This window comes from Trachinotus anak, unplaced genomic scaffold (genome assembly GCF_046630095.1).
Source record: "Trachinotus anak isolate AG129_WGS33_773 ecotype Australia unplaced genomic scaffold, CSIRO_AGI_Tana_v1 ptg000009l, whole genome shotgun sequence".
NCBI classification, from domain to species: Eukaryota; Metazoa; Chordata; class Actinopteri; order Carangiformes; family Carangidae; genus Trachinotus; species Trachinotus anak.
In genome coordinates this window covers 6,065,005-6,083,952 of record NW_027273860.1, presented here as the reverse complement: position 1 = coordinate 6,083,952, position 18,948 = coordinate 6,065,005, and the positions used below count along the sequence as shown (strand labels likewise).

Sequence of the window (18,948 nt, the reverse complement as noted above, 5' to 3'; positions counted from 1 at the left end):
AACTAAATATAAAAACATGTACAATTACTTATGAAAACCCCATCACAAACAGGACACATGCTTAAGCCCGGTTCGGATGAGATCAACATTATAGAGAGAGGTCAGGAATGAAATATTCACTGTGCTCCAGTGTAATTTGACTCATTGCTCAAGACAGCATTTTAACCACCAGGAAATTACAGGATGTGGTCTGTAATGGACATGGACATGGTCAGCAGGACAAAGCCAGAAGAGAAAGACAAAAACATTCCCAAAGGGGCATGGGAGAGTTGAATGGGTTGAATAGGCAAAGATACTGTGTGAACTGAATCTAACTCCCTCTCAAAGTCAAAACTCATTCAAATCTGGACACATAGACATGAAACACACATTGATATCATTGACTCTGACATTCACTTTGTGTGGACATCATTATCTCCGATATCCATCTTGAATAAATGTTCTTAAATCCTCTTAGAAATCACAGAAAAAAAGGGTACAGAACCTGCCTGAGAATCATCACATTTTTAGGTTTTCTTCAGTATCTAAGTAATCCAGTGACAGTTGTCTGTACATCAAAGGGCACACCACAAACATGAAATACTAATAGCTAATTCAGCATACTTTTAATGGGACCAATTTGTCAAAATTTTAACAAATATACACTAATAACTGGGGCTCAAAAGAGAGGACTAGTTTCTTCCTGTTGCTCACACTTAAACAGCACATTTGATGAGCTCTTACAGGGTTTTGCACCTCTGATGGCTTTGACTTTTTCTGTTGTCAGATCATAAATTGGCCTTTATGTTGGTGTAAGATTGTTTCTAGATTTACAGAAACATATATGGTATACTTAATAAAAATCAAAAAGAAAAAAAGTGGAAGGTCAATCAGCTCTTACCAGGAGAAGAAAAATCAAAGCTCTATTCTAAAATAATAGTACCTCACACTGGATGGCATTTAAATCACAGAAGGACCAGCAGGTTTGCTGAAAAACAGTATGTAATTATGGCTCTAATTATTACTGAGGTGGGAGTAAAAAATTATCCACATATGAGCTCTGGATGGCATTAAAGTCACTGACCAGCTCAAGAAAAATAAATCAAGAGAAATAAATCAAGACTGAATGGGGTCTAAAAGTGATTTTTCTACTGCAAACTTCTTGGTATGAAGTCACCTGAAAAGGTCTGGAGAGCCGCTGTACACCTGGGGAGGCTTTTGACGTAACACACTTTAATCAAGTGCTAGAGAGGGTTCAATCAGGTTGGGTTCAGTAACGCCCAACAAGCTCAAAACTGGCCCTGCTTAACAGCTGAGAGGACCATTAAAGGGTTAATACGCGAACCATACACATTCCTCATATTCTATATTCTTTGGCCATGTAAGAAACGTCCTCTGTGTCAGGTCAGTCCACTGAATGTGACGCTGATGCTGTTCAAAATAAATGCCCATGCAATGCAGTCAGGCATTTCTACTTCATTATTACAAGTATGAAAATGAGTCATGATAAGAACCGCTCTTGCTTGAGGCAATGCAAGACAAGCATTCATATCTGTGAGTTAAACAAGTGAATGCTATTTGCTTCAGCCCACTTTATTGTGCCTCTGAACCCAGGACTAAACAGAATCTTCCTCCCTTTATTATATAGCAGTGTAGACAAATATAAATAATGCAGAAAATCAAATTACCAAATAAACCAATTTATTTACACCCACCAGCATGTGCTGTAATGATTTTTTTATTCATACAAACATGTTATCTGGAAATAAAGTTATGTCTTTTCAGCAATTAAATAAAAAACCAAAAAAATAAATGACTGAGATTTAATTTCAACATCATCTGTGCAGCGCGACTTAGCTGTAGCAAGACAAAAAAAAGAGAAAGCTCAGTCAGTACATGCTGTACAGGAGAAGCATATCACACAAACATGCCATATGGACGACAAATGATAGCCAACACGACGGCCATCAAAGTGGGTGTTACTGCAGCAGTGTCCTTATAAATTTAGATCAAGCCTCCTGAGTCCTTTGTAGGCAATCTAGAAACTCAACCCTGTGACAACTCACACCCGTGGACGGGATCCAAGAGATTCTTAAAAGCAATTCACACTAAATTATCACATATCCCAGCCCCAAACAGCTCTGTCTGAGATCAAGACAAAAACGAAATTAAAAAAAAAAAAAAGAAGGGGTGAGGAAGAAGGAAAAAATAAAAGCCAATGATCTATCAGTGCTGAGACATGGATTATCAGTTGTCAGCTGTGATTAAATGCTGCTGGTTACAAGCTGTCAGGTATTAGGGGTTGGTGTAGGTGGTAAACGACATCCTGCCAATTATTAAAACTGGCAGGCGGGGTGAAAATTCATGAATATTTTACTCTGTTTCTTAACAGAATTAAAACAGTTGCTCTTTCGTCAACAAAACTTATCACAACGTATGTTTTTTTCTTAATGTACTGTTTGGTATTGCTGGGAGAAGGGGAAAAAAGCAAAAAAGAAAGAAAAGGTTATCTGCTCTAGTTCAAGAATATTTGGGGTATCTTGTGTTTATACAGACACAAGTGATGTTTGTGTCAGCAGCAGATCAGTGACAGGTAGGTGCAACAACTGAGCACCTAAACATGCAGCGTATGCATGCTCGGCTGCATATCATGAAAGCTGCCATTGACTGTGGGATCATAATAATTCACATAGCTCTCACTCTGTTATGGAAATTACACATCTGATAGAAACCTTTCTTTGTGGTTCTTACACCGATGATGAATCCTATACACAATTTGAACCCTTTGATGTCCTTTGAATATTGCAGATGGATTCTAAGCTTATCTCTAGGACGGTTTCCATCCCTCACTGCTGAGGGAGAGGACTGTAAATCATCCTTAAATCAAACACTTTGTAATGTATAATGCCTTTCATTAGTGTGGCTCTGATGCAAGGCGTTCCAGAGAACCTTTGGTGGGGAATTCTCTAATGGGCTGAGTAGGAGACAGGAGGAGAGAGGCATGGATGTAGACATAAATTCTCGCTGAAAGACATTAACAGCGGCAGCAGACTGGTGCCTGTCGCAAGGCAAGACTGAGGAGGCCTATGAATCACAGAATTAAAGGTTTTTTGAGTTTACACATGGCTGCACGTCAGATCAAAAAGGACATAAAAGGACAAAGGTGTCTCCATTTGTGGCTTTAGTGAGGAAGGAGGAGAATGTGCAAACAACAGAGGCAGGCATGCAGACACTCACTGGTACTGCAAATCTAATGAGGATATATGGTCAACCTGCATATATTAGTCATTGCTCCATCCAAATATTAAGCAAATTATGCAGAAAACTCTGCAGAAGAAAATGCGAATTAATGTACATTTCCCTTCACTAGGGTTATGTGAATATTTGGGCAAATCAAGACGGTTGGTGGCGCTGATTCTCCTGTCAGGTGCCATCAAACCACTGCAGAAGAAAACAATGCAACGAGATGCAACTAATTGAAAGAGAGCCACACACATCAGCCGACTGTCAAAACTTGTCAAAACAAGTTCGAACGGTGAAAAACTTTTTCTGAGCATAAACAGCCCTGACACAGTGATTGCCGACATTTTTGACCTGCGACCTCTTAAAATGAAGCAATATCTGCCATGTCACAATTGATACTGGGTTTTTGATACATACATTTTTTTTTAGTTTTGAAATAAATTTAAAGGGGCACTTTATCAATACATACACAGTTACATACACAGTTTAAAAGTCCAGTTTACTCGTCACAAGATGAGCTACTAGTGGGTCTAGAGGTAGCTTTCCAAAGCTTGAAAAAAGAACCCTGATTCTGCCATCATCTCATTTTGGGCTTGAGACTTAAAGTCTGCGTCACAAACTGGGGAACTGTGGGCGTGAAAGTAGTGAGGATTTATGCGGCAGGGGGCATCTAATGAGAGACCCTATCCAGTAGTATTATGAATGCAGTGTTTTTGAAGGTTTGCCAATGGGAGGGACTAAAAGTTGGGATATCTCAGCTTCTACTACTTCAATTTTTTTTTTTTTAATCTGTCTCAAGCAAACCCCCCAACTTTAAGTGAGTGACTTATTAAATCACTGGAACAACCCTCAGAGCTGAAACTGAGAGTCATTCACAAACCACAAAACAAATTCTATAAAATAAAATGAACATTTATGTGGAGTAGAAAAAGGTTTTTTCTTCTGTTAATCTTTCAGTTTGATAGTCTTACAACCCCTGAGATTTATCTTGCAACCCCACAAACATATAGCAGTAACCTAAAAACAACAACACATGGAATACCCAGCTGAGACATGAGATGACAACACCATAAGCCTGTAAAGACAATGAAAACCAAACGAAAACAAACTGTAATACTGACGTTTTCGCAAACTCAAACTACAAGAAAAGTGACAGAGCCTCTGGCGTTACATGTTAAGTTGTTTCATCTTGTTTTCATCAACCAGAGCTGAAAGGTAGAGGTGAAAAGTGACTATACTTCTTTAAATGATGTGACAAATATAGAAGGTACCGACATCGTCAACTGATGACAGTAGATACTGGGTGACAACTGACAAACAGTTATTAACGCTTCGCAGCAGCAGTCTAATTGCGGTAAATGCACCACTTTTAATGTTCTATAACACTTTGTCAGATGCAGATGCAGTAATGTATGCAGTATGACCAGGAACATTTCTGATATAAATGGAGCAGGATCACGAACGTCCAAACTTTTTGATGGAAATGTGTCCTAATGAGCATGATGCTCATCATCAAACACTTTTATCAACATTTCCTAAAACAGAAAAGTGGAAAACTGTCTTACCGTATGTAGGATGTTGCGCTTCCTTTAAGTAACGAAATGAGAATTTTGTTATATTTCTTTAAATCTAGAAAAGGGCTGGTCATCGAACAAGTTCTTGAGAGTTTAGTTTATTTTTTTCAATGGAAAAAGGATTTTTGTAGAGCTGTTTATCTATATCCTTCACACTAAAGAACTGCCACAACAACGCAGGTGTTATACTGATAACAATATTTTTCAAATGACATCCAGCCTTAGATATCAGCTTCAAGTATAACGTAGAAAATGCTTCTGTCTTTAATCCAAAGCCAAATTCTGAATCTGGACTTTTTGATTGAAGACTCCAGTCTAGTCACTTGGATTCAGCTTTCTCCAGACATTGCACCACCTGGATGATTAAGCTGAATCTTCACGGGCCAAATAACTGACTGTTCACCCAGCACTCGCAGTAATTCCACAAATAACATCTTGCCAACTAAAATGTGTCTGTTCTCACTGCTGCGCAGTTCAAACAATCAAGATTTAATTATCCTGAAACACACCTGAGGTATGCTAGTGAACTACAATGACCATAATTCACTGCACCTATGACACGTTGCATCTGTGCTTTCTCAGAGCCACGGCGTGTCTGTGCCGGCTCAGACTGGAGAAATGTGGCCGGTATAATGAGGAAAGTAATGTCAGCTAACGTAGCACGGCGAGACTGGGACTTTGGTGCGTGAGAGAATCAGAGCGATAACGAGCTTGAATAACACTTTCCTCTATATGACACCAGCAGAGTAAACACTGCACTGTATTTTAAAATCTATTCCTTTAGTTCTCTGTGATCTTAAGTTTAGTTCTGACTATTATAATTTTCTTAAATGTGCAATTATCAGTTTCTGAACAGGATATGACTGAGTCTTTCATTTAACCCACCTAAAGCCCTGCTGGCAAATGAGTCATACAATAAGATCAAGCCAGCCACTTGAAAGTTGAACTAAGAGTATAAATAAGCATTGCATCAAATAGGTGGCACTCGTTGCCATGGCGATATGACAGCTGTCACCAGGGGTTGTGTTGACGAAGGAAATGGTGGGCCTGCGGTTTTCACACCCCTCACTCTCCGCTGCTCCGCCATTGCTTCCTATGACATCGACGCCCCAAACATCACCCACATGTGACACCCGTAACTTCACCGACAGATAAACAGCACCCACTCCCGCATCCCGCCGTGCTGTCACCTCACACACACACACACACACACACACACACACACACACACGAGCATATATAGATTTTAAGGGCAATCAATATGTGCCATTCAACAAATGTCATCTTTTCATATCATTTCATCTTTTTCTAAAGCCGTCGCCCTCATTTCACATCGATTATCTGAACCGTTCGCTGAGATTGAGCTTGTCACAGCCATGTTTTGTTGTTTGTTGGCATGATCCTGACAAGGCGGAACTGCTGAGGCTAAAGTGATCTCCTGGTGAGATCTGAGATTAAATTTGCTCCATGTTCTGTCTTTTTATAGAACAGACAGCATGATGTCACACACTAATGTTTTCCGCATGCCTTGCGCTTTGACATATCTGTTTTCAACTCCCACCTTGATCCAACACCTCTAATGACAACTGCTGGTGTGAAGATATCGTTTGTTGTTTGTTTGATTGATGCGACAGTTGAGGTAGTAGTTAGGAAGTGGTAAGTAAGATAGTTGTGATTTGGGGTTGGTGGGGGGGTAGGAATGGGGTAAGGGGCCCTCCCTCCACTGCAATTTAAAATAGTTGGAGGTTCCTGTCTGTATGTTCACAGCAGGAGGACTGCTATTTTTAACTTCTACAATAATTTGTTGTCTTACTTTTATTTTGGGGATAATCAGGCTTTAAGTTGTGGAACTAATTCCCATAATGCTTTAGGGAAGGCAATCAGGCAGTATAATTGTACCAATATAAAGGTATGCTGAAGTAGCTATTTCTGTATCTTTTCCTGTTTGCTGTGTGCCGATGGATGTACAAGCAGCTATCACTGGATTACTTTGATAACGAAGAAATCTCAAACACATGACGATTCTCTGGCGAGTTCTGGATTTAGGAGGAGAATCTTTTTTTCTGTGATTTGTGGGTAGATTTATGGATGTTTATTCACAGTGGACATAATTTTTCAGATTTCCCCTACAACTCTCACCTAGCAGTTTGAAAACCTCTGTTCTAGACTACCTAACATTCACAAATGTCCAGGGGAGGCTGAGCCTCCTTGGGGATCCTGCAGGACTCCAGGGAGGGGTAGGGGAGCAGATTGGGGGCAGCAGAATACCAAGTCCACTCATGTATGTAATGGTTACACTGAAGTGATTGTACAACGTGACCCCACGCCCACCCCCAGTGCCCCTTCCCCATCATCATATCAGTTAATATTATGGCAGAAGACAGACACACCGATGATCCGTAACAAGTGGCATCTCTGGAGAGAGCCAGTGCCACGAGACTGCCTTAATTAGGCCTGAAAAATGGCAGGTTATTCCATCCCTGCACTCCCTGTTAATCTGTGCTACAGAGCCACAGAGTCAACTCTGGCCCCAACTGGCAAATATTATTTCATCTTTGTCGCAGCTGTGAATAAGCCAATGGGCATGACAGCCAGTGGGCGACCTAAGATTTTTAAAAAAAGCTTACGGGAAAGCAGACACAGCCAGTACAACCAACTGTTCAATGCTGCTGCTGGACATACAGTACACAACAGAGGCATTTTAATTAATTAGGAATCAGGGAGGTAGTGGAGCGCACATCTGACAGGTTACATGTCCACCCAGTCTGTCGGCTAACAGACAGCCGACACCTAGTTGTAATTCAAAGAGTGTTTTCGCATTCAAATGTCAACCTCTCTCTTTCCATTTGCTCTGTATGTGTTTTTGGGTGTAAATTTCATCATGAAATTTTCATTTTGCCTGCCTTCATTATTCAGTCAGAAGGTGCAATCCCACTGGCACACTTCAGTGTTGCCTAAACAGAAGACTGTATTTGAAAGTGACTGAATAGAAATTTGAATGAGTGAAAAATAAAAATGAGAACAAGAAAGTCTTGTCTGCAGTAGTCACTACAGGGTGAAGAACATGACAAAAAACATGTTGTATACGCAAATTTATCACATGTAAAATTCACCAAGTGAATTCAAATAAGTTCATATGATATTGTCACATAGAATTTTCAGATATCTGACAGGTGAAATGTAAGAAATTTGAGGTGAATACAGTCATTTCACATGTAATCTAATATGTTAAACACATTCAAATCAGCAATTCACATACAGCACATGTGATTTTTTGGACATTTCATATGTGAAATATGAATCATATTTCACAGATTACAAATATAAGTTTCACTTTTTCTTCTTTTTGTATATGACCATGTAATAATTTTTTTTTTTTTGCTTAGTAAATTTTATACACTGTCCCTCTCAATATTTTGAGTAACATGGTAACATGGAAACATACTGCTACCAAAAATTTGTACCCTATCCCTTTCCGTATTTTATAATATTTTTTTTTAAAGAATTAACAAATTTCATATTGACATTTGTAATTTTCTGAAAATTTTACAGGTACATCTAAGAAATTCACATCTGAAAAGCATTAGCAAACAGCATGTGAATTTTGGACATTTCACATATGAAAAAAGGCGTAGCTTTTGTGCATTTTTACATGCAAAATATAGTATTTTACATGTGAAAATATGATTTGTGATATGATGGTATGCCTCTTTTCACCAGTCAATCGTGTATCCTGTGAAACTCATCATTCAAACATTTCACCTCAGCTGAATTAAAATGAAGGTAAAAACATTTCCACACACAGTGATTTGTATGGTGGGAGTGTCTTGACTGTTACTAGCTGGCTTGGAGTTACAGCAGCCCATTTATGTCTGCAGCACTTTAAGACTATATGGAAAGAATTTGAATGCGGCATGTCAGCTCGCTGGGTGGATGAGGACAGAGGCCTCTGTCACCAGCAGCTCCTCGCTTTACAGCAGAGTAGCTCCAAGCTACACCGAGGGCAGACCTCACAGCTCAGCTATCACTGGAATTTGAGTAAGCAATCTGTCTGCTTCAGCTGAGTAATTACAGATTTGCTGTACCTTTTCCTGCTGATGATGCTGTCATGGGCCATGGCTGTTGCTATGTCCTGGGGCCCGTTTTGATTGTTGGGGAATGGCTTTGTTTCAGTATTGTCACAGTCTTTTTGCCATAATTTATCAGGCGCTAGTGCGGAGAAATGTTCAAATTATCTGCTGAATTTGAAAGTCAGGTTGTATTGACGGGTGATAGATAGTTGCTTGTGTTGCTCTAAATTTGATGTCACTGAGCAACAACAACCATCTGGGGATAAGTGACAGGATCATTAACTAAAAATAGACATTCTGCTGTGGTAGAATGCATTCTTCAATAACTATTAACATAGAGTCGATGTTCATTCCAGCAAATACTCTGTACCCTAAAGCTAAAATCTGATGATTTACACTTGAATTTTGTAATTTCTCAAAATACCTCAGGATAGGTTGAACTGTATTTAGTGAACTTCACTTTGTTTTTTGTGATTTGAACAAAACAAATACAAGACAAACATAAACATACATCAAAAACTCAACCCAACAAAAGCCTGAGTACTCAGAATACCTGTAAGGCACTGTAACCTCATTGAAAAAGGAGCCAAATTGTGGTCAAGCATCATGCACACAGAAAAAAAAACAAAAAAACAAATGCACACATGAAATATAGTCTTTCATTTTTGCAAATGAAATCATTTGCCATTTTTGTTCACCCTACCATGAGCACGATGACAAACAAGTCTGAAATATGAATGCAAATAACATATTTAAAAGGGCCTAATAGCCATTTCCAAAACAATGCATCATCCTGATCAATTGTACTTATTCAGGTCTACACGCCTCCTTTACCCTTCGCCTCTGATTGTATTTTCCAAATGCCAAGAGCAGACGAATCGCCACCGCAGACACACAAGTCATTTAGCAACAATAAGGCCAAATGCTAAACACAAGGAAAATGCGATGCATGGCTGCAGCTTCTTTTCTTGGACCAAATCACAAAGCCCTGAAATCTCCCAGGTTCCCTATTTCACGATACTGTGATACGTTTTCTGCCCTTCTGCCCTCAGTGGTGACTGTCTAATTACAAAGAGCTTCAGAAGGCAAAGTCAAACTGCGGCAGAACACCACTCCATCCCAGCGTGAGATATCACATTACGATGTCATATTACTGTGGATTAAGACCGCAAGCAGAGTCAAGCACTATCATTAATTTAGTTGGCTTTGACAGTATGGAATGAGCGTTACGTCTCTAATGAACGATAACACCTTACAATACCTGATCAAATCTTAAGGATGTGTCTCATGCTAATGATGCCGTCTCCCCAGAATGACCCCGAGCTGTGGAGTGGATATGTGCACAGTGGACTTGTTTTTCAGGAACAAGAAAGAGTTTTAATGGCTTTGAGAGTCAGCAGGCTGTCAAACTTCAAGGGAGCGTGGGGAGCGAAAGAGGAAGTGAAGCTGGACCAACTGCAGAGACATGGGTCTTACCTGTCCTGGCATGGCGTTTTCGCAGAGGAGAGTTTCATAGTCTATGGCAAAGACCGGAGCGTTATCATTTATGTCTAGCACTGTGATGAGAGCGATGCCTTTTCCGATCTGGGCTGGGTCCTCTGAAAGAGAAAGAGAGAAGAGAGTCCCTGTTTATGTCAGAGTGTTCAGCAAACTTTCTTTTAAACACTTAAATTCTGCCTTAACTTTGCGTTGATGCACTTGGCCAAATTATGGAATATTGATCTTTCTCATGTTTTTTAATTAATCACAAAGGAGGAGAAAAAAAAGTGCTGCTGTAATGAAATATGCAGTGTGCTTCCAACAGCTGGCGTCCTTACCCACTCTGCTGTGGATAAGCCAAAGTGATTACACTCAGTGCAGGCTTGTTGTTGGGGAAGACTGCGTGTGCGAACAGTGGGCTTCGCGCCTCTGTCTGCCTGACACACACTGATGGCTAAATGGCTGCGTCTGAGTGCAAGACGATGATTTAGCCTGGTGTCGCCGCCATGCCAGCCAGAGATGACGCGCTGACATTCGGGCCGGCTGATTTGATGGTGATAAAAAGGACGTGTGGAGCCTCGGGCCACAGTCTTGTTGTCATTGGTGTGGTCTGGGCAGAGCGGATGAAATGTGAGTGACTGCAGCTCAAATGCACAACATCCCTCAACCAAAGAGTCCCTGCACCCTCTTCAGTCACAAAGAACCCATTTACTATAAATACTGTCATAAGGCGTACAGGGCAGTGGATTTTGTTGCCAGTCTGTGAACTCAAAGATGTTCTTCAGCTGAAAACAGTGCCTGCGTGTCACTATGTGTCAGAAGCCAGTACCTCATGCATGAGGGACTGTCGTGACATTTCATATGGCTATTATTATATTCTGCCTTCTCTTTGTTGCTATATCAAGCACTCACACTCGGGAATCAACCAAGTAGTGTGCCTGTGTGCTGTTAGATGTAAATAAAAACACATCTTTGAAGCAAAGAGTGATAAAAAGGTTTTGAAAAAAAAAACAAAAAACACTGTGCTCAGTCTGAAGATTTGAAAGCGGAGGAACTGCCAGGCTGACAGGCTGGTTGTCTTTTTTAACTTATACTGATGTGATGCAGCTGTCTAGAGCACTCAGAAGATGGTGTGCAGATGATTGTTGTCAATTGTGTTTGCGTGACGGCAGTGAAATGATAGGAACACTAGGAGGGGGAAAAAAAAGGCACTACTCGTGTCCTTGAAGCCATTGAGAGATGTACAAAAAAAGCACACGGCACTTCTTCATGTCACATTAACATCGTTCACCCGTGGGTGAGATCGCCCACCCTTAGTCAGCATCTCGTCCCCACGGCTCAGGGAGACATGGAGGTCAAAATGACTGTCCTGTGCGTGAATTAACATCCCCCGACAGCCCTACAACGACCCTAGCAATTGCGTTGTCTGCAGCAGAGAAGGCTATGGGTTTGGAGGGTAACAGCACAGAAAGGATCAACAGTTTCACTTTCTCAAGTGACTTGCTAACAAGCTTATCGACCATTCGCTAAACCCCAGATTTACCACTCAAATTTTTAAGCTATTTTTCAAAGGTTGATAAAAGCAGTCCTCTCATTTCTAGCTGGCGACCATCAGTTTTTCAGTTAAAATGACAACTGTCTTCGGCAGTTCGTTATCATGTGCAGCTAGCTTGCTAATTAAGCTAACGTTTGTGGTGTGAGTTGGTTGAAAACACTGTCTCCAACAGACTTTGACTTGTTTTAAAATGAGGATCTTGGAATAGGCTTAAATATGAACTTGTCTTTGTATTTTAAAGCTGAAGCCATAGCTAAAAGGCAGCCAGCCTTTTGTCTGTTTGTAAGTTTCAAACAATATGTTTTTACTTGAAAGTAACAAGAGCGAAGGCTTTTAAAATGTGTGTTTGGTGAGTTTCACTAGATTGCTGGAGTGTAAACTTCCCCCAAATTCAATGAAGAGCAGGACAGACCTGCTAACATCAGCCCAAATTTTAATAGCATCCAAGACTGGCTTCCACATAGTGAAGGAATACGTTACCTGATTCCTCAAACTAACGTACCTAGTTAATGAAATGACTCTTTTGTATTGTGTGTCTTGCTTTGGAAGACACCACACTACACTAGTCACTCGTCACATTTAGGCAGAGGGGTTTAGCGAACAATCAATGGTAAATAGTCTTGCAGTGTTTGCTGTAAGTAAACTTACGGCTCTCAATGGCAAAGATGGTGAGGTTATGGACTGAGTTGGCCTCTCGGTCCAGAGGCTTGGCCGTGCTGATGACCCCGCTTAGGGCGTCCACGTTAAAGAAGCGCTCCAAGTCTGTATTTCTGTCGATGGAGTATCTGGACACAAACACACAACCACACACACAACCGTCATACTTAAAAAGAAATTGCTTTAGAATAGTGCTATTGATCTGACATTTTAGTATTCTTCTACTTGCAAGGAAAGCAATAGTTTTCTTTCATCAAACTGCACACTTTCTGTTGATACGTTAAAAGCTTTATTCAATGATCAATGAACATGGAAGATTTTTCTTTCATTTTTCAAGTACAGATAATTAACGCAAGTGCAGAGATCACTTGAAATTCAGAGAAGCAACAGGACCTTGGTACTTTATAGCATGAGTGAAACAAAACCCTATTAAATTCTGATAAAACTGAAGGCTGTCTACTTGTCCCTCAGCACACAACGCTGATCAAACCCTTTCAATACACAGCAACTCGTATTTCTAGAGAAAATTACAACTTCAATTAGCCTACATCCAAAGGGTATTATTGCAATGTAATTTGACTCTTGTGGCTGCATTAGTTCCACAATAATTTTAATTTCAACAGATGTAGTGAAATATATTGCAGACGCTGATAACGGTCACAGGAGAAAAAAAGAGTCAATTTACAGCTACAATGGTGCAGTAATTTGATTTTCTGATTAAGATTACTAACAGTCCTAACAGACCAAGCATGAATTCCATACAATATTCATTCAATTAATGCAAAATAGGTGGGGATCTTGAGAGTGACACCGCACAGATTGGCAATGTGAGAGCTTGTTTTGAGTCATAAATGCCATGGCCACAAGTGTTGAAGCCTTGACCCTCCTGCAGGAATGCCCTTCTCTTGTTCAATATGGCATTTCACTTTTGCAGATGCTGCACTCTTTGGCCCTCCCACCATCTGGCAGTGTCCTTGTGACAGCCACACTAGGGACTTTTGAGGGTTTACAGATTCTTTCTGATAGTAGATAATGTGGAGTAGTTAAAAGGATTAACCCATTAGTTGTCTTTACTTTGGTTTTATGAGGATCCTTGAGAATCCCAGAGTACATTTATTCTATAAACATATAACAAACAGTTAGATTTAAAGTTCGTACCACTGTATAATAGCATGTGAGCAAATTGTTAGTACCTGATGGCACTGTTGGAGGTGTCTGGGTCATGGGCAGAGACCCTCCCGATTGAGGTGCCCACTTTGGCGTCCTCCGAAACAACCATCTTGCTAAGCGGCGCGGAGAAGATGGGTGGCTCGTTCACATCTTCCACCGTCACCTTGACTGATGTTGTGTCGCTGAAAGGGCCCAGGCTCAAGAAGTTGGAGTCAATGTTCCTATTCGTGGCTTCGATTCTCAAAGAGAAGCTGCTCTTTGTTTCAAAGTCTAGAGGCTGGGGGAGAGAGACAGGAAGAACATACAACCCATGTGAGAAATCTTCACTTTTCTTGTCAAAATGAGAGAGGTGAGCTATGAGGTGGCAAAAAATGTGTTTTTGCTGGAAGTGTAAGGGCTACAATGCTATATCTATTCAAATTTTTCAGACAGGAAAGGGTGAAGAAGCAGTTTATGCACGTAAATCTGTAAATCATCCATAAAATGCTCAGATATTGATCCCAATTAAGGATGTGGACTCTAAAGACCCAATGCAATTTAAAACACAGTCAGACTTAAACAAAGTCATTTGCTGATAGATTATAGCCAGTTTGGGCCGTGAAAGCAATTATATTGATTTTAAGAAAGGCACAACATATTGTGAAAAGTGTTGTGAAATGAATGCTTTTGGAACATTTTGTCATTTTGTCTGGCTTATTGAACTCCCCATTGCAACACATAATATACTGCAGGAGAACATTGATTTGACACTTTCATTGTCGGTGACGCTCTCCAGTGTTGTAATTGTCTGAGTTTGGTGCAAAACAAACAAAAGGATCAAATTGCCCCATCTGACAAGAATTGCTAGTGCCCAACAATGGCTCTCTCATTCTCTCCTACAAAAGAGCTGCAGCATTAAACTGTCACATCCATGTGGCCCAAGGAGACCTTTTCAAGTCCTCTGACACCCTGAAAATGTGAGGTATGAGCCGTGAGCTCTGAAGCATCCAAAAATTAGGCAAGAATGTGCAACACGTTTACTGTACAAATGAATATGTGACTTTGTTACATGTTTAACTTGAGAAGTTTTATTAATTTAAGAAGGTGGATTTTCAATGACATTATTTATAGCAGCTTGGTTCCCATGGTGAGAGGACAGTTGTTTAGGCATTTAAATGTCTCTGTTCCCCTCCATCAATCACTACAGTGGTCTCTGTGGTGCCTGTTGGTTCTGCAGATAGTGCAAGTCTGATGTATGTTTGAGTGACCACGGGATGTTGACTTCGATCAAAGGTGTTGGAGATAGTCAATGTTGATTTGTCATTAGCGATTATCACTTAATCCAGAGGCGCAGAAGACGTTTTGAAACACAGTGAGACAGACGAACAGGAGAAAGGGAAACTGAGAGAGTCAGTTAGACTAATATCCTGCAGTAAACAGGCGAATGCTGCCTGGTGCTTACAGATTACAGTGGATCAAGAAACACATGTGAAATGGTACCAACAGTTTTTGGTTATTTCTGCTAATTAGAAATGAGAACAAAACAAATATGCACCATTTCCTGTGTGACGCTAGAGTTTTTTTTTTTTTTTTTTTTTTTTCCCAGTACACCATAGATCTGAATAGTCAATTCTTAAATTCAGATAAATATTTAATAGCAATGTGTTCAATTCAACTACAATGCTTTTAAATCTAAAATAAAGTTACATTATTGGAGCAAAACCAATAATGTATTAGTCCATCTTAGTCCAAGCCACAAATATATAATTAATTTTTTTTTTAAAGCCGTTCCTTAAATAGTTGGATAATGTTGTTTTCTGGAAGATGTTAGTCAAACAATAGGACGTTTTCAGCTGTGGATGATGCACATTTGGTGCTGTTGTGTGAATTTACAACAGCAGGATGGTACAACAGTGGGGTGTTTACAGCAGTATAGCTACAGTATATTATCTTTCAGGTACACAGGGAATACTTATTAGTAGGATCAATTTATTGTTGGTATTTGTCTTTTCATAGAAGCTGTTGTTTTTAAGAAAAATACAGAATATTATAAGTCACATCTTTAAATATATCACCGATAAGTCAAGACATATTCTTCTATGGGTTAGCTACATTACTTTTTCTACACTGTAATATGAAAGCCATACCTTCAGAACACAAATAAATAAACATAGCTTCCATAGTGAGCTGAGAAAGTTGGTGATGTAGCCTGACCCAAAGCATATGTAATACTAGAGATCTGGCATGCAGTAGATGAACTTGCTCTTTATAGGTAGCAGGTAGAAACATAGTATTCTGATGTTGAGGTATATTTTTCAGGTAGAAAAAGTGAATATATGGTACTGAGATAACTCTATATGCATAGTCACAATGCCCCAGTCTATATTCCAAGCAACATTTAATGCCATACCAGCTGCTTGTGAGCATGGCTTTACCCAACAGCCTGAAAAAGGTTCCCTTTATGTCTCACTGACTTTCAGAAGTAAGGGTTCAGTGCCATTTATGGACAGAACATGACAATACAAAGGTTTCAGTTTCTGACAAAAATATTCACTGCAGGCTGTATTCACAGTCTAGGATTCTTCTTTCCTTATCGGTGTATTTCTGTTATGGTAGAAAAACCCGTCTGTGGTTCGTGCTGTACCTTTAGGAGAATGATGACCCCCTCTTGTGTATCCTCATCTGTTGTTATGTTGAACATGCCGGGCCCGTCTCCGTCCATGATCCTGTAGTCCATCTCTGCGTTGGAGCCTATATCAGCATCCGCCGCTTTGATTCTGGCCACCACAGATTGCACTGGCAGCGACTCCAGCACTGTGTACTGATAGCTCTCTGGAAAAGGATGGACAGGAGCGGATGCTGGTAATGGATGTGCTTATTTTGCTAGCAGCTCACCTTCAAGCAGCACAGCTTTTGTTATACCCCTTCAGCTTTGATTTGGCTGTCTGGCTCCTCAAATTCATGTTGCATAACACAGACAGGCAGCAGTGGTGACACGTATGGAATAAAGCACTTTGCTTTCATACTGCGGCATGGGCAAAGGAGAAGGAAAAGTAAAATACGCAATTAAGAAAGCAAGCAGACCAATTTCTGTTTTCACATTTCTACAACTTTTACAGCTGGAGGAAAATATTCAACAAACTATAGAACTTCCTGAATGGTGTCTCTATGTAATGGGCTACACCTTCAAAAAACAAACAAAAAAAAAAAAATAGAAAGTGGGGAAAAAAAACAGGAGTCACAGTTAGATCCCTTTGGTACCTTTCAAGGGATGAAATGTCCACTCAAAGATTCTATTACTCCAAAACTCTCCATTGTGTTCCCTGAGCTTTTGTCTGACCCTTCTGATTTAAAGTACTCTTATAAGAATAAAGAAGGGAATCATATTCATAATCATAACCTTCCCAATCACCATGGCAGAGCTCATTACCAGACCTTTCTGTGTTCCTCACAGTGTCTCCCTCAGCCACCGTCTAAATGCTAATCTGCCTGACATTGTTTGCCGCCATGTAATCTTTATAATGGCTTTTTAATTTGCCGTGGAATAGCAGCTCTTTAAAAGACCAAAAAATTGCTTTCCTCCCTCCGTTTTGCCCCTGCACCTACCTCTTTTCTCCCCCAACACCTCCCCCACCCCAGCCTGTCCTCTCATGCGGCTAACCTTGGCTTCTCTCCCCTCGTTTCTACCAAGGACTACCTATAGCTCCTGGACTCTATCAGCTCTGATGCTCCATAATGGTCTATCGATTCTGACCCATGACCCTGCGAGCGCGACAGCAGGAGCAAAACCCAGAACTCCACAAAAGTCTCTTTCTTCCTAGTGTGACAGCACTGGGATAAAATGGCATTGATGACTTGTTGTGCAAACTTGAACCTTTTTCTTTCCCCCCCAGGGGCCAGCAAATTGACTCGACTTCATTGCAGTCCAGTGGTAAGTGCACCAGTCAGACAGTGGTTTGGCTATCAGTAGTAAACCGATTGCCAGCGCTTCGGATTATCATGAGAAGCACTGCATGCCTTTGAATCCTAAAGCTCGGCCTGGAACCCATTAGCAGCCCATGAAATAGGCTGACAACAAAAAACTGAGCCTGATTGATCCTGGTATCCAACGCCGAAGCAGCCCCAGCTCTGATGAGGAGTAAAGCAGGTAGGTGCACACCTTGCAGGAAGGCATTTTTTTTAATTTGGTCATAAAAAAGCCCAAATGTTTACTGAAAATACAAATCGAGGGTAGTAACAAAGATAAAGAAGGAATGGGGTTAATATAACCTTAGAAAAAGTTTAATGACAAGGATTTCATGAGAATTTTCCCTTTGACTTTTCTGCCTTACATTACAGGACAAATAATGCTTCACTGCTGTTACAGATAATACAGCAAATTTAATATTTCCCGATGACTTCTTTTTAAGGATAGAAAAACAGCCCACTGCATTCATTATGAACAGTGCAAAGTATGCCCTCATTTGGTTCCCTGAGTTGAAGTTGGTTTTCAGCAATAATTGATCTTTTAAGGCCCATTCAGCTGGAACAAAAAACATTGCAAATGAAGCAGGGAGCTGGTAGTTTTATTCTGATTGCTGAGTAGCTGGCATGTACTGTACATGGCACGCTTAATTGACCCTGTACTGGTGCAGCATATGCCTGGGTCTATGACTCGTATATTTCCACATATATTTCCACATCTGCGCTGATTCTGAATTTTCTGTGTATGCGCCAGAATTCATCAAGATGTGGAGGCAGCATCTGACAGTCATGCTGTATGTCGGGCGGACTCGGGTCGAAAAACCCAGCATACATTGCACGAGAACAAACCCAAAAAGTGGAGTATTCACCAGAATAATTTTGCAATCTGGGGACAATCAGGAGCAGAGTCTTACTGTGAATGAACCGAGGCGGGTTGTCGTTGACATCAGTGAGCGTGACAGTGACAGAGGTCGTGCCGGAGAGGCCACCCATCTGGCCGACCATGTCTTTGGCCTGGATGACAAGTACGTACTGGTCCCGTGTCTCCCGGTCCATGTTAGGCAGAGCTGTTCTGATGACACCTGAAGAGAGGGGCAGAGAGGGAGGAAAAGATGCTTTAGCAGCGTCTTTTTTTTTTCTCTTTTTTTTTAAATCAGACCCCACAGCTCTGCCAGATGTCAGTTCAAGTACCTGTCCATAAACACTACCTGTCATGTTCCAAATTGAGTTTATTTGAATTGCCTTTAAAATAATAATAACACTAATGAATTTAAGTGTC

The 18,948-nt window shown here is 40.5% G+C and overlaps 1 protein-coding gene across 1 annotated transcript in view; it reads right to left on the bottom strand.

Annotated features, from left to right (window-relative positions):
• The window catches only part of LOC139625122 (cadherin-7-like), a 91,780-nt gene that overhangs the window by 15,465 nt on the left and 57,367 nt on the right, over nucleotides 1–18,948 (bottom strand). The window contains exons 5-9 of the mRNA XM_071484790.1: nucleotides 18,584–18,751; nucleotides 16,351–16,538; nucleotides 13,751–14,004; nucleotides 12,549–12,685; nucleotides 10,343–10,464 (exon numbers count right to left, since the gene is read on the bottom strand). Coding sequence (XP_071340891.1) covers nucleotides 10,343–10,464; nucleotides 12,549–12,685; nucleotides 13,751–14,004; nucleotides 16,351–16,538; nucleotides 18,584–18,751 — 869 coding nt within the window. The remainder of the gene's footprint in view (nucleotides 1–10,342; nucleotides 10,465–12,548; nucleotides 12,686–13,750; nucleotides 14,005–16,350; nucleotides 16,539–18,583; nucleotides 18,752–18,948) is intronic.